General features: G+C 47.3%; 1 protein-coding gene across 1 annotated transcript; it reads left to right on the plus strand.

The window, feature by feature from the left end:
* The first annotated feature begins 1530 nt into the window (after positions 1 to 1530).
* Positions 1531 to 11036, plus strand: LOC129821878 (frizzled-4-like). Its single transcript, XM_055879595.1, has 4 exons — positions 1531 to 2276; positions 4315 to 4842; positions 7802 to 7947; positions 8128 to 11036. Exons 1-4 carry the CDS (start codon positions 2010 to 2012, stop codon positions 8789 to 8791), a joined length of 1605 nt encoding a protein of 534 aa, XP_055735570.1. The 5' UTR covers positions 1531 to 2009; the 3' UTR covers positions 8792 to 11036.
* Positions 11037 to 16005: the final 4969 nt, after the last annotated feature.

Consider the following 16005-nt stretch of genomic DNA (forward strand, 5'->3'; position numbering starts at 1 on the left):
AGTATTTGTTTTAAATATACTTAAGTATCAAAAGTCAAATGTAATTGCTAAATATACTTGTGTATTTAAAGCAAAAGTAAAAGTATAAATCGTTTGAAATTCCATATATTAAGCAAACCAGACGGCACCATTTTGTTGTTTTTTTATTTACAGATAGCCAGGGGCACACACCAAAACATAATTTACAAATTAAGCATTTGTGTTTAGTGAGTCCGCCAGATCAGAGGCAATAAAGATGACCATGGAGTTAAAAAGTACATTATTTTCTTTAGGAATGTAGTGAAAGTAAAAGTTGTAAAAAATAAAAAAGTTAATTATAGTACAGATACCCCCAAAAACGACTTAAGGAGTAGTTTATTTGTATGTAAGTATTTGACACCGCTGCAGACACACACACAGCACTCCCCCCCACTCTGATAAGCATCAGCTACACGGCGCGTGTGCCATTGTTCCACCTTCGCGCTAATTACTCAAGAGTTGACCTCGAGCGCACTGGAGGGCGGGAAGGATCCATCACGTATGGCAGCGGGTGGAGGTCGTTTTATTGCGGCCAATCTGTTGTCACGTTAAATACCCCTGAACGGGATCACTTTAGGGAAAACCAAGTGGCCTTTCAATTAGGACACACAGACAAAAGCAGTCAGCTGATCATGCTGTTCTTCTATTTTCTTTATCTCTTGTAAATATGAATAAACTACAAGTAGGAGACAGGCAGCTGTTCAATAACCTACCCCCACCACCCCTGTGTTTAGGTTGGTCGGGCATAGAATGCCTATATGCGTCGATATCTCAACCAGCATCAGGGGCGTCCCCACCCAGGGGTCATCACACCAACATAAACACACACAGTGATAGTGACCAGGCATTCCAGTCCAAATACAGCCGTTAGTCTGTGGATGTCCAATAGGCTAGAGGTATCCAACGCAGCAGCATTACTGCAGACCAGCAGTTCCCAACTAGGGGTACTTGGCCTATCCACAGGGGGTACTTGAGAAGACTCATGAGACTATAGGCCTACTGGTAAAATGCACATAAGGGGGTAAATCAGGGGTAATCCAGGAAGAGCATAATTCCGTTGGTGGTACAGTAACCGAAAAATGTTGGGAACCACTGCTGTAGACTGCATCCATTAGAATGTCATGAACACTTTAGTTGAAGAGCTGAAGATGTGAGCCTGTGGTGGAGATGCAGCCTGTTTTTAAGACCATTAGTGATGTAAAAATACCAATACAACTATCCCGTTTCAGGAGCGAGACTGCCTTTTATATCTAAAAATACGGCCAATAAAAATATGACCCAAGGCCAAAATAAATACTAGTTCTGTTCTGGATTTCATCAGAAGAACTGTTGAGTCCGCTCTCTGATTCTTAACATGAGAAGAGGGCCACAGGCAACGTTCCTCATCATATAACCCCGCCCTTTTGAGTACTGTTCCGCCTTCTGATTGGCTTCTGAGACCTCTCCTGGCCGCTGGTTGGCTGTCCCTCGCGAGACAGACGGAGAATTTGTTCTTTACGGAGTGGGACCGAGGCGCGCGGGCAGAACACGCAGAGACCGACCAGCAACCTGTCACCAAAGCGTATAGAGCGCAGACCTAACAGAGTTACTATACCGGGAAACTGGAACGGACAGGGCTCCGGGATGTCTCCGATGTCTCGTCCGTGAGAAACCACATAAGGAACTATCGAAACATACACTACAAAGAGAGGCGGGAGTTTTAATTGCAAGGAAAATCTGGATACAACAGTTCCTTTTATTAGTGCCGTTGGATACGTTGTTTCCAACTTTGCTTGACGGGTCGGAGGGGCTACCAACTGTGCTTCCAGTGGAGAGTTTCGTCTTGGCGAGACAGGAGCGGATATAAACAGCCGCTGACCGCGCACTCTGAAGTGGACTAATCTTTCCCCAGCACCCGGTGGACTAGCCTACCAGGCAACGCCCGGAACCCAATCAGTTGATCAATTTGGATTCTTAGCGGGATTACTTTGGACCTTTCCCCCCTCGTAACAATGAGTCGGGCTGTGTACAGTCTTGCGGCGGTAGCGCTCTCCCTCGCGCTGCTGTGCGGTCCAGGATCCATTGGTCTGGTGCGTGCATTCGGCGACGAGACAGAGGAGATGACGTGCGACCCGATACGCATCGCCATGTGCCAGGACCTGGGCTACAACGTCACCAAGATGCCCAACCTGGTGGGCAACGTCCTGCAGTCAGACGCGGAGCTCCAACTCACCACCTTCACACCACTCATACAGTATGGCTGCTCCAGCCAGTTGAAGGTTGGCGCGCATACACACACACACTTTTATTTTCATATTTTACCTTTATTTAAACTAGGAAAGTCAGTTAAGAACACCTTTTTATTTACAATGACGGCATACGGGGAACAGTGGGTTAACTACCTTGTTCAGGGGCAGAATTATATATTTTTACCTTGTCAGCCTGGGGATTCAATCCAGGAACCTTTCGGTTCCTAGTCCAACGCTCTAACCACTGGGCTACCTGCATATGTTTTACTATCCTTGTGGGAACCACATTGATTTCCATTAAAAATCTAAATTTTCGCTTAACGTAACCCTAATCCTTACCCCTAATTGTTACCCTAAACCTAGCCCTAAGCCTAAAATAGCTTTTGTCCTCGTGGGGACCAGGGAAATGTCCTCACACGGGAGAATTTTCCTTGTGTCACTATCCTTGTGGGGACTTTGGTGGATTTCCGGTACCCACACACACACACACACACACACACACACACACACACACACACACACACACACACACACACACACACACACACACACACACACACACACACACACACACACACACACACACTGTTGGTTCTCAGGCTGGGATGTGTGATTGAGCAGGCAGTGTATAGTGGAAAGAAAGAAAGAAAGAGAGCACATGACAGAGTCTCAGGGAGGCAGCCAGTCTTGGTTCAGCAGCACGGGGCAATGAGATAATACATATCTGAGGAGAGGACCAGGCCAGCTCCACATGGCAACAACAATACTGCCCTCAGTACTACTCTCTGTAAGGCCACTTGTCTGCCTGAACCACCATGAAGCTGGAAATTAAATCCTTCCCATTTAGTCTTTTTCATAAGGTTTTTATTGTCCTGACTGAAATGACCAATGAGTACACTCTTAGAAAAAAAGGTGCAATCTAGAACCAAAAAGGGTTCTTCGGCTGTCCCCATATGAGAACCCTTTGAAGAACCCCTTTAGGTTCCAGGTAGAACCAAAACAGTTCTACCTGGAACCAAAAAAGGGTTCTCCTATAGGGACAGCCGCAGAACCCTTTTGGAACCCGTTTTTTAAGTGTAGTTACTTGTGTGGTTAGATGGAAATGTCAGGATGACTACATCCAGTGGTGTTGATATTTACTGTGGTTTACCACTCCATAGTCTAGACACAGCAGCCCACTGGCAACTCTGTCTCTAAGGACATCCCTCATCCTGACCATTTAGATATATTAACAAACATTCAGTCCATTAGTACAATTCTAATTGATTTAAGAGCTTTTGTGGTATTATTGTGTCATTGTAGTTGTCTGGATGCTATAGGTTATTATGAGTTTGTGTTGTGATTGTCTGTCTCTTGTGGTTCAGTGTGTGAGCGTGTTATGTGAGCTCTCTGGAGTGACGGATGTGAAATGTTGCCATTTCCTGTCTGAGCACAGAACCATCCCTCAGATTAGGCTCTTTCTTTCTTACACACTCTCAGACATTCACCCGAGGAAATGGAAACTAGATCTTGCACATTGCTTTTCTAATAGGAAGAATCTCTCAGGTATCCACACACACACTTGGCCGTGAACAGTGGCAGCAATCAGGTCACCTGCTGCGGAGGGAGGAAAACAAGCATTCTCCAGTCCAGCTAGTGATCAGAGAACAGTAGCACAGCTCCAACAGAGAGAAGCATCACTGATATCGTCTCTCACCCACAATGCTGCCCTGCGCTTCCCATGCCAGAGGGTCGCCCCTGTGGCCCTGAGACATTCATCTCTCCAGGGAATTATCTGTACGACCATTCAATCACCTGTTTATTTGTTGTAGTAGCTTTAATCATTATTTTGAAATTCCCTAAAGGTTTCAACACAATGTTTTCTGCTACTTGGTTGGTTTTCCTGACTAAGCTTAAAACACAGGTCCTTTCATTTCCTGTTGTCTGAAATTAGAATAGGAAGCAGACTAAGGACCATGATGCAACACAGGGAAAGCAGACAGAGCAATGCACACAGAATCATCATAGAAACTATTTTAGAAATGAATTAATATACAAAGATAACACCCCTCTCTGTCTCTCTTTCCAGTTCTTCCTGTGTGCGGTGTACGTGCCCATGTGTACAGACAAGGTTCCCATCCCCATCGGGCCGTGTGGCAGCATGTGTCTGTCTGTCAAGAGGAAGTGTCTGCCAGTCCTAATAGAGTTTGGCTTTGTCTGGCCAGAGCTGCTCAACTGCAGCCTGTTCCCCCCTCAGAACGACCACAACCACATGTGTATGGAGGGTCCGGGGGATGAGGAGGCCCCCTACCACCCGGTCCGACCCCTGCCCCCCCAGGAGGAGGAGTGCCAGGCCCTGGGGGCCGGGCCAGACCAGTATGCCTGGGTGAGGCGGAGCCACAGCTGTGCACTGCAGTGTGGGTATGACGCGGGGCTGTACCGGCGCGGGGCCAAGGTGTTTACAGACGTGTGGATGGCAGTGTGGGCAGTGTTGTGTTTCCTCTCTACCACCCTGACCGTCCTCACCTTCCTCCTGGACTCAACACGTTTCTCCTACCCCGAGAGACCCATCATCTTCCTCTCCATGTGCTCCAACCTCTACAGCGTGGCCTACCTGGTGAGGACATAGGACTTAGAGCAGGGGTAGGTCGCCCTGGTACTGGAGTGTTGCAGGCACTTCATGTTTTGATTTAACTGCCCTGGAAGACCAGGTGTGTTCCACTTCAACCACTGAACTGATTGATTTGACTTTGAAACTTTTAAAACATATACATAAGGGTGTTCCAGCCAGTGGCGCCTCCACATACAATTTAAGAAAATCATCAAGGATAACACAATAAAGCTTAAAAGCTTATTTCCATTGTGGTCCTTTTGGAGGGGAAGGGTGGGGGGATGCAGCGAGGTTAGGCGCAATGGTAGTGGCAACAAACAATGACAGACAAAATTGTTTGTTTCATAAAATTAGCTAATTAGTACAGTTCCATTTCATAATAAACAACATTGGGCAAGTGCATCTCCCTTGTCTCACATACCCCTAATATATATATATATATATATATATATATATATATATATATATATATATATAACAATCAATCCCTAATATATACAAGACCGGAGGCATACTGTACCCACAGGGTGCATAGTTGGAACAAAAAACAGGGTAGCCTTCCCCTGACTTAAATGATTAAACTAATGCTTAATGCACTGGGCTGTTTCTCAATAGTTTAAATTAGCCTCTTCTTCTCCATGATCACTAATATGACCGGTGGAAGCAGTTTGTTGTAAACCTGTCCAGTCCTTTCAGCTACCAGTGGTAATGAGGAAAGTAGACAAGGACAGGAAGACATGCTAGAGTACGTAGACCCAGCCATGGTCTCCTGGATGACCTGATAACCCCTGGTCTCCTGGATGACCTGATGACCCCTGGTCTCCTGGATGACCTGATTACCTCTGGTCTCCTGGATGACCTGATAACCCCTGGTCTCCTGGATGACCTGATTACCCCTGGTCTCCTGGATGACCTGATGACCTCTGGTCTCCTGGATGACCTGATGACCTCTGGTCTCCTGGATGACCTGATTACCCCTGGTCTCCTGGATGACCTGATAACCTCTGGTCTCCTGGATGACCTGATGACCCCTGGTCTCCTGGATGACCTGATAACCTCTGGTCTCCTGGATGACCTGATGACCCCTGGTCTCCTGGATGACCTGATGACCTCTGGTCTCCTGGATGACCTGATGACCCCTGGTCTCCTGGATGACCTGATGACCCCTGGTCTCCTGGATGACCTGATGACCCCTGGTCTCCTGGATGACCTGATAACCCCTGGTCTCCTGGATGACCTGATGACCTCTGGTCTCCTGGATGACCTGATGACCCCTGGTCTCCTGGATGACCTGATAACCCCTGGTCTCCTGGATGACCTGATAACCCCTGGTCTCCTGGATGACCTGATAACCCCTGATCTCCTGGATGACCTGATGACCCCTGGTCTCCTGGATGACCTGATAACCCCTGGTCTCCTGGATGACCTGATTACCCCTAGTCTGGATGACCTGATTACCTCTGGTCTGGATGACCTGATGACCCCTGGTCTCCTGGATGACCTGATGACCCCTGGTCTCCTGGATGACCTGATGACCCCTGGTCTCCTGGATGACCTGATAACCCCTGGTCTCCTGGATGACCTGATAACCCCTGGTCTCCTGGATGACCTGATGACCCCTGGTCTCCTGGATGACCTGATGACCCCTGGTCTCCTGGATGACCTGATGACCCCTGGTCTCCTGGATGACCTGATAACCCCTGGTCTCCTGGATGACCTGATAACCCCTGGTCTCCTGGATGACCTGATGACCCCTGGTCTCCTGGATGACCTGATAACCCCTGGTCTCCTGGATGACCTGATTACCCCTGGTCTCCTGGATGACCCCTGGTCTCCTGGATGACCTGATAACCCCTGGTCTCCTGGATGACCCCTGGTCTCCTGGATGACCCCTGGTCTCCTGGATGACCCCTGGTCTCCTGGATGACCCCTGGTCTCCTGGATGACCTGATGACCCCTGGTCTCCTGGATGACCTGATTACCCCTAGTCTGGATGACCTGATTACCCCTAGTCTGGATGACCTGATGACCCCTGGTCTCCTGGATGACCTGATGACCCCTGGTCTCCTGGATGACCTGATGACCCCTGGTCTCCTGGATGACCTGATGACCCCTGGTCTCCTGGATGACCTGATGACCCCTGGTCTCCTGGATGACCTGATCACCCCTGGTCTGGATGATCTGATAACCCCTGGTCTCCTGGATGACCCCTGGTCTCCTGGATGACCTGATGACCCCTGGTCTCCTGGATGACCTGATGACCCCTGGTCTCCTGGATGATCTGATAACCCCTGGTCTCCTGGATGACCTGATGACCCCTGGTCTCCTGGATGACCTGATGACCCCTGGTCTCCTGGATGACCCCTGGTCTCCTGGATGACCTGATGACCCCTGGTCTCCTGGATGACCTGATGACCCCTGGTCTCCTGGATGATCTGATAACCCCTGGTCTCCTGGATGACCTGATGACCCCGGGTCTCCTGGATGACCTGATGACCCCTGGTCTCCTGGATGACCCCTGGTCTCCTGGATGACCTGATTACCCCTAGTCTGGATGATCTGATAACCCCTGGTCTCCTGGATGACCCCTGGTCTCCTGGATGACCTGATGACCCCTGGTCTCCTGGATGACCTGATGACCCCTGGTCTCCTGGATGATCTGATAACCCCTGGTCTCCTGGATGACCCCTGGTCTCCTGGATGACCTGATGACCCCTGGTCTCCTGGATGACCTGATGACCCCTGGTCTCCTGGATGACCTGATGACCCCTGGTCTCCTGGATGACCTGATTACCTCTAGTCTGGATGACCTGATGACCCCTGGTCTCCTGGATGACCTGATGACCCCTGGTCTCCTGGATGACCTGATTACCTCTAGTCTGGATGACCTGATGACCCCTGGTCTCCTGGATGACCTGATGACCTGGTCCATGTCTAACCCCTGTGTCTCTGTCTTTCCCTGTAGGTGCGCCTGACTCTGGGTCGGGAGCGTGTGTCCTGTGACCTGGAGGAGGCAGCGGTACCTGTTCTGGTACAGGAGGGGTTAAAGAGTACTAGCTGTGCCATCGTCTTCCTCCTGCTCTACTTCTTTGGCATGGCCTCCTCGTTGTGGTGGGCACACACACACACACACACACACACACACACACACACACACACACACACACACACACACACACACACACACACACACTCTGGACAAAAGTATTACACTGTAAGGAATAGATTTGAATGAAACCGTTAGAACAGTGGACTCCCAGCTCTCTAACCCGTCTCTCTGCCTCCGCCCAGGTGGGTGATTCTGACTCTGACCTGGTTCCTGGCTGCAGGGTTAAAGTGGGGTCACGAGGCCATCGAGATGCACAGCTCCTACTTCCACATAGCAGCCTGGGCCATCCCCGCCATCAAGACCATCGTCATCCTCATCATGCGACTAGTAGATGCTGATGACCTCACGGGGCTGTGCTACGTGGGTAACCTACAGCAGGAGGCAGTGACGGGCTTCGTGGTTGCCCCGCTCGCTGCATACCTCCTCATTGGCACTCTGTTTATCTGTGCCGGCTTGGTGGCCCTGTTCAAGATCCGCTCCAACCTGCAGAAGGACGGGGCCAAGACGGACAAGCTGGAGCGTCTGATGGTGAAGATCGGGGTGTTCTCTGTGCTGTACATGGTACCTGCGTCCACCGTGATAGGCTGCTACCTCTACCAGCTATCCCACTGGGGGGACTTCAGGGCCAGTGCCAGGGACTCATATGTGGCAGCAGAGATGCTGAGGATCTTTATGTCTCTGCTGGTGGGCATCACGTCGGGCATGTGGATCTGGTCGGCCAAGACCCTTCACACCTGGCAACGCTGCTCTGCCCGCCTGTGGAGGGACGGCCGGGCAGGGAGGGGCAAGCGGGCACCGGGGGACAGCTGGATAAAACCTGGCAAGGGCAATGAGACGGTGGTGTGAGTAAAGAGGGAGAGGAATAGAGAAAGGGGAAGATAGGAACCGGGTGGCTTTTTAAAGCAAACCTGCCCCCAAACCCACTGCTAGTGCTACTACCTGATGTAGAGAGCGAAAGAGAGAAGGACAGACAGATAAATAGCCCCACTAAGCAGACAGTGGTCTCCTTTGCCCACGTTGTCTGTGGTTCTCTCCCTACTAGCAGACTAACCCACTGCCAGAGAAGAGACTGACCCTGCAGCCTACAGCAGGCTCTGGGCTGATCTATAGAACCTTCTGACTTTAGAGAGTTGTTTTAAAGGTTGAATTTACACTGGAAAGTCATGGTCAAGATGATGTACAGATCTAAACTACAGCCACACTGAAATGCACTATGACTAGCTGATGTAGCTTGGTTAACATGCCTTATGTGGAACGGGAGGCTGGGCTGCCCAGCCGGCCACACTCTGGAGGCTATGAAGCTATGCCACTGCAAAGGCACCTGGGATTTGGAGTGAATTGACTCTATGGTGCTGCAGCTAAGGCACCTGGGAAACGTAGGCCTATGTCCTTTACCTCAGTGCTCAGCAAGCAGCACAGCTGATCTCCACCGACCTACACGCAGTCTTAATGAGGAAACAGACACTCAACTATGAACTCTGAACTTTAACCCTTGACCTTCTTCAGTCACTCATGGAACCCTTAGGAATGGCGGTCAGTAATGAACTGGTATAAGGTTCTTTCTGTATTTCTTTTTACTGGTTATGGAAGTGAATTAAGGGTTATTATGAATGATGTTAGACAATCAACCCCCAAAACACATTATGCAAATGCTATAATACACCAACAGTGAAACACACACAGGGAGAGAGAAAGAGAGTCACACTCATACAGTCTGTAGAGTTGCCCCTTATGCAATCCACTCCCATCAAATCTGCTGCATCAGCTGAGTTATTATTGCATTAAGCTGCAACCATCACAACACACACAGCAGAGAAACAGTCAAATACAACACACACACACACACACACACACACACACACACACACACACACACACACACACACACACACACACACACACACACACACACAGCAGAGAAACAGTCAAATAGAACACACACACACACACACAGCAGAGAGACAGTCAAATACACACACACACAGCAGAGAGACAGTCAAATACAACACACATAGCAGAGAGACAGTCAAATACAACACACACAGCAGAGAGACAGTCAAATACAACACACACACACACACACACACAGCAGAGAGACAGTCAAATACACACACACACAGCAGAGAGACAGTCAAATACAATACACACACACACAGCAGAGAAACAGTCAAATACAAAACACACACACACACAGCAGAGAAACAGTCAAATACACACACACACACACACACACACACACACACACACACACACACACACACACACAGCAGATAAACAGTCAAATAGAACACACACACACACACACAGCAGAGAGACAGTCAAATACACACACACACACAGCAGAGAAACAGTCAAATACAATACACACACACACAGCAGAGAAACAGTCAAATACAATACACACACACACACAGCAGAGAAACAGTCAAATACACACACACACAGCAGAGAGACAGTCAAATACAACACACACAGCAGAGAGACAGTCAAATACAACACACACAGCAGAGAGACAGTCAAATACAACACACACACACACACAGCAGAGAGACAGTCAAATACACACACACACAGCAGAGAGACAGTCAAATACAACACACACACACACACAGCAGAGAAACAGTCAAATACAACACACACACACACACACACACACACAGCAGAGAAACAGTCAAATACAACACACACACACAGCAGAGAGAAAGTCAAATACAACACACACAGCCGAGACAGAGGGACTCTGTACCCTGTCTCTCGACATCTCTACTGTGTTGCCAGTCTGACAGACAAGTCCTTTGGTTAATAGGTCTCAAATGCAACCCTATCATTCCCCATATAGTGACTACACTATACACTATGAGGAATAGGTGTGGTTTGGGAAGTGCCCTTTTGAAGTGTGATTTTAAGAACCTGTTAGTACCTAAGACCTGTGGGTACTGCCAACCCGACAACTCCATTAAGTACTTTTTTGTAAAGAGAAACAGGTGTTGTGAATGTTTTTTAAATGTATTATAAGAAATGCTAATTTATCTTTGTAAAAATACATAAAAAAACACAAAAAAAAGTTTATAAAAATAAAATACTTTTGTATCAGAAGAAAAATAAAAACGTTTTGGTTTTAAAAGGTGTTATACTTGTAATTATTTTGTGTGAATGTTGGCCCATTTATAATCCCATTATAACCATTGTAATATATCATATACCATTATACCTGGATTTAAATCAGCACTACATCAAGTCAAACTCTAAACTGGTTTTAAAATAAACTCACAATTCAGATTTGCTGGATAATGCCTTAGATATCTCTTTCGTCCCACCCCACACACATGCGGAGACCTCACCTAGGTTAACTGATGCCTCCAGAGAATAAACCTCTCATTGTCACCCAACGCATAGGTTTACCTCCACTGTACTCACATTCTACCATAACCTTGTCTGTACATTATGCCTTGAATCGATTCTACCACGCCCAGAAATCTGCTCCTTTTATTCTCTGTCCCCAACACACTAGAATACCAGTTCTTATAGCCTTTAGCCGTACCCTTATCCTACTCCTCTGTTCCTCTGGTGATGTAGAGCTTAACCCAGGCCCTGTACTCCCCAGTTCCACTCCTATCACCCAGGCGCTATCATTTGTTGACTTCTGTAACCGTAAAAGCCTTGGTTTCATGCATGTTAACATCAGAAGCCTACTCCCTAAGTTTGTTTTTTTCACTGCTTTAGCACACTCTGCCAACCCCGATGCCCTAGCCGTGTCTGAATCCTGGCTTAGGAAGGCCACCAAAAATTCTGACATTTCCATCCCCAACTACAACATTTTCTGACAAGATAGAACTGCCGAAGGGGTGGAGTTGTAATCTACTGCAGAGATAGCCTGCAGAGTTCTGTCATGCTATCCAGGTCTGTGCCCAAACAGTTCGAGCTCCTACTTTAAAAAATCCACCTTTCCAGAATGAAGTCTCTCACTGTTGCTGCTTGTTATAGACCCCCCTCAGCCCCCAGCCGTGCCCTGAACACCATATGTGAATTAATCGCCCCCCCATTTATCTTCAGAATTTGTACTGTTAGGCGACCTAAACTGGGATATGCTTAACACCCCAGACGTCCTACAATCTAAGCTAGATGCCCTCAATCTCACAGAAAGGATCATGGAACCTACCAGGTACAACCCTAAATCCGTAAACACGGGCACCCTCATAGATATCATCCTGACCAACCTGCCCTCTAAATACACCTCTGCTGTCTTCAACCAGGATCTTAGCGATCACTGCCTCATTGCCTGCGTCCATAATGGGTCCGCGGTCAAACGACCACCCCTCATCACTGTCAAACGCTCCCTAAAACACTTCAGCGAGCAGGCCTTTCTAATCGACCTGGCCCGGGTATCCTGGAAGGATATTGACCTCAGTCCGTCAGTAGAGGATGCCTGGTTATTCTTTAAAAGTGCTTTCCTCACCATCTTAAATAACAATACCCTATTAAAAAAATGTAGAACTAAGAACAGTTAAAGCCCTTGGTTCACTCTTGACCTGGCTGCCCCTGATCAGCACAAAAACATCCTGTCGCGTACTGCATTAGCATCGAATAGCCCCCGTGATATGCAACTTTTCAGGGAAGTTAGGAACCAATATACACAGGCAGTTAGGAAAGCAAAGGCTATATTTTTCAAACAGAAATTTGCATCCTGTAGCACAAACTCCAAAAGGTTCTGGTACACTGTAAAGTCCATGGAGAATAAGAGCACCTCCTCCCAGCTGCCCACTGCACTGAGGCTAGGAAACACTGTCACCACCGGTAAATCGAGAAATACGATAATCGAGATTTTCAATAAGCATTTTTCTACGGCTGGCCATGCTTTCCACCTGGCTACCCCTACCCCTTTCAACATCTCTTCACCCCCCACAACAACTTGCCCAAGCCTCCCCCATTTCTCCTTTACCCAAATCCAGATAGCTGATGTTCTGAAAGAGCTGCAAAATATGGACCCCTACAAATCAGCTGGGCTAGACAATCTGGACCCTCTCTAAAATGATTAGCCGCAATTGTTGCAACCCCTATTACTAGCCTATTCAAACTCTCTTTCGTATCATCTGAGATCCCCAAAGATTGGAAAGCTGCCTCGGTCATGCCGCTCTTCAAAGGGGGAGACACTAGACCAAACTGTTACAGACCTATATCTATCCTACCCTGCCTTTCCAAGGTCTTCAAAAGCCAAGTTAACAAACAGATCACCGACCATTTCGAAACCCACCGTACCTTCGCCGCTATGCAATCTGGTTTCCGAGCTGATCATGGGTGCACCTCAGCCACGCTCAAGGTCCTAAACGATATCATAACCGCCATCAATAAAAGACAGTACTGTGCAGCCGTATTGATCGACCTGGACAAGGCTTTCAACTCGGTTAATCACCGCATTCTTATGCGGAAGACTCAACAGCATTGGTTTCTCACATGACTGCCTCGCCTGGTTCTCCAAATACTTCTCAGACAGAGTTCAGTGTGTCAAATCGGAGGGCCTGTTGTCCGAACCTCTGTCAGTGTCTATGGGGGTGCCACAGGGTTCAATTCTCAGACCGACTCTTTCTCTGTATACATCAATGATGTCGCTCTTGCTGCTGGTGATTCTCTGATTCACCTCTATGCAGACGACACCATTCTGTATACTTCTAGCCCTTCTTTGGACACTGTGTTAACTAACCTCCAGACGAGCTTCAATGCCATACAACTCTCCTTCCCTGGCCTCCAACTGCTCTTAAATGCAAGTAAAACTAAATGCATGCTCTTCAACCGATCGCTGACCACACCTGCCCGCCCGTCTAGCATCACTACTCTGGACGGTTCTGACTTGCAATATGTGGACAACTACAAATACCTAGGTGTCTGGTTAGAGTGTAAACTCTCATTCCAGACTCACATTAAGCATCTCCAATCAAAAGTTAAATCTAGAATAAGCTCCGTATTTCGCAACAAAGCCTCCTTCACTCATGCTGCCAAACATACCCTCGTAAAACTGACTATCCTACCGATCCTTGACTTCGCCGTTGTCATTTACAAAATAGCATCCAACACTCTACTCAGCAAATTGGATGCAGTCTAACACAGTGCCATCTGTTTTGTCACCAAAGCCCCATATACTACCTGCCACTGCGACCAGTATGCTCTCGTCGGCTGGCCCTCGCTTTATATTCGTCGCCAAACCCCCTGGCTCCAGGTCATCTATAAGTCTTTGCTGGGTAAATCCTCGCCTTATGTCAAGTCACTGGTCACCATAGCAGCACCCACCCGTAGCACGCGCTCCAGCAGGTATATTCCACTGGTATATTCCACACCCCCAAAGCCAACTCCTCCTTTGGCCGCCTCTCCTTTCAGTTCTATGCTGCTAATGACTGGAACAAATTGCAAAAATCACTGAAGCTGGAGTCTCAAATCTCCCTCACTAGCTTTAAGCACCAGCTGTCAGAGCAGCTTACATATCATTGCACCTGTACATAGCCCATCTGTAAACAGCCCACCCAACTACCTCATGCTCCTTTGCACCTCAGTATCTCTACTTGCACATTCATCTTCTGCACATCTATCACTCCAGTATTAATGCTAAATTGTAAATATTTCGCCACTCTGGCCTATTTATTGCCTTACCTCCCTAATCTTACTTAATTTACACACACTGTATATATACTTTTATATTGTGTCATAGACTGTATGTTTGTTAATTCCATGTATAACTCAGTGTTGTTTGTGTCGCACTGTTTTGCTTTATCTTGGCCAGTTTGCAGTTGTAAATGAGAACTTGTTCTCAACTGGCCTACCAAGTTAAATAAAGGTGAAATAAAAAAATAAAAAAAATTGACCATGACCTAATGCCAATCCATTGCTAATGCACTGTCCAATGCTTCCCTCTAGAGCTTCAGAGCTGTACCTACAACATCAAAGTCATTTCAAATCAGTCCTCCGTGAGACCAACTCCAAACACAATCAGGGTTGCCATGTTTGCCATTTCCCCAATATTAGGAGAATTTTCAAAACGATGTATTGAAAATGTAGTGGTCGCGGGTTTTTGGGCTTCTTCTTCAAATTTAACTCAACGGCTGCCAGTTGCTGCTGACTACCAGGCAGCGAGGCAGCCTATTTCTGAGTGAGTTTTTCATTTATTTATTTATTTCACCTTTATTTAACCAGGTAGGCAAATTGAGAACACGTTCTCATTTACAATTGTGACCTGGCCAAGATAAAGCAAAGCAGTTCGACACATACAACAACACATAGTTACACATGGAGTAAAACAAACATACAGTCAATAATACAGTGAAAAATAAGTCTATATACAATATGAGCAAGTGAGGTGAGATAAGGGAGGTGAAGGCAAACAAAATATATATATAAATAAATAAAAATATAAAAAGGCCATGGTGGCGAAGTAAATACAATATAGCAAGTAAAAAAAAAACTGGAATGGTTGGTTTGCAGTGGAAGAAGGTGCAAAGTAGAGATAGAAATAATGGGGTGCAAAGGAGCAAAATAAATAAATACAGTAGGTAAAGAGGTAGTTGTTTGGGCTAAATTATAGATGGGCTATGTACAGGTGCAGTAATCTATGAGCTGCTCTGACAGCTGGTGCTTAAAGCTAGTGAGGGAGATAAGTGTTTCCAGTTTCAGAGATTTTTGTAGTTCGTTCCAGTCATTGGCAGCAGAGAACTGGAAGGAGAGGCGGCCAAAGTAAGAATTGGTTTTGGGGGTGACCAAAGAGATATACCTGCTGGAGCGCGTGCTACGGGTGGGCGTTGCTATGGTGACCAGCGAGCTGAGATAAGGGGGGACTTTACCTAGCAGAGTGAGTGGTGAGAAGGGCTGGAGAGGTGTGTATTGAGACTGAGCGCTGCAGCGGAGTCTCGTTGTGAGTGAGAGGAGACAGAGCAGCACACGCGTAGGTCGTGACAACTTTTTACCAGTTGTAGTTAGGCTATTTAAATTGTCATTATGAAGACACCTATTTCCAACCCTTTTTTCATAAAACATATTAACGCGCTAGAACTGATGCGCATCAAAGAATAACGTTGACA

This window comes from Salvelinus fontinalis, chromosome 24, assembly GCF_029448725.1.
Source record: "Salvelinus fontinalis isolate EN_2023a chromosome 24, ASM2944872v1, whole genome shotgun sequence".
NCBI lineage: Eukaryota > Metazoa > Chordata > Actinopteri > Salmoniformes > Salmonidae > Salvelinus > Salvelinus fontinalis.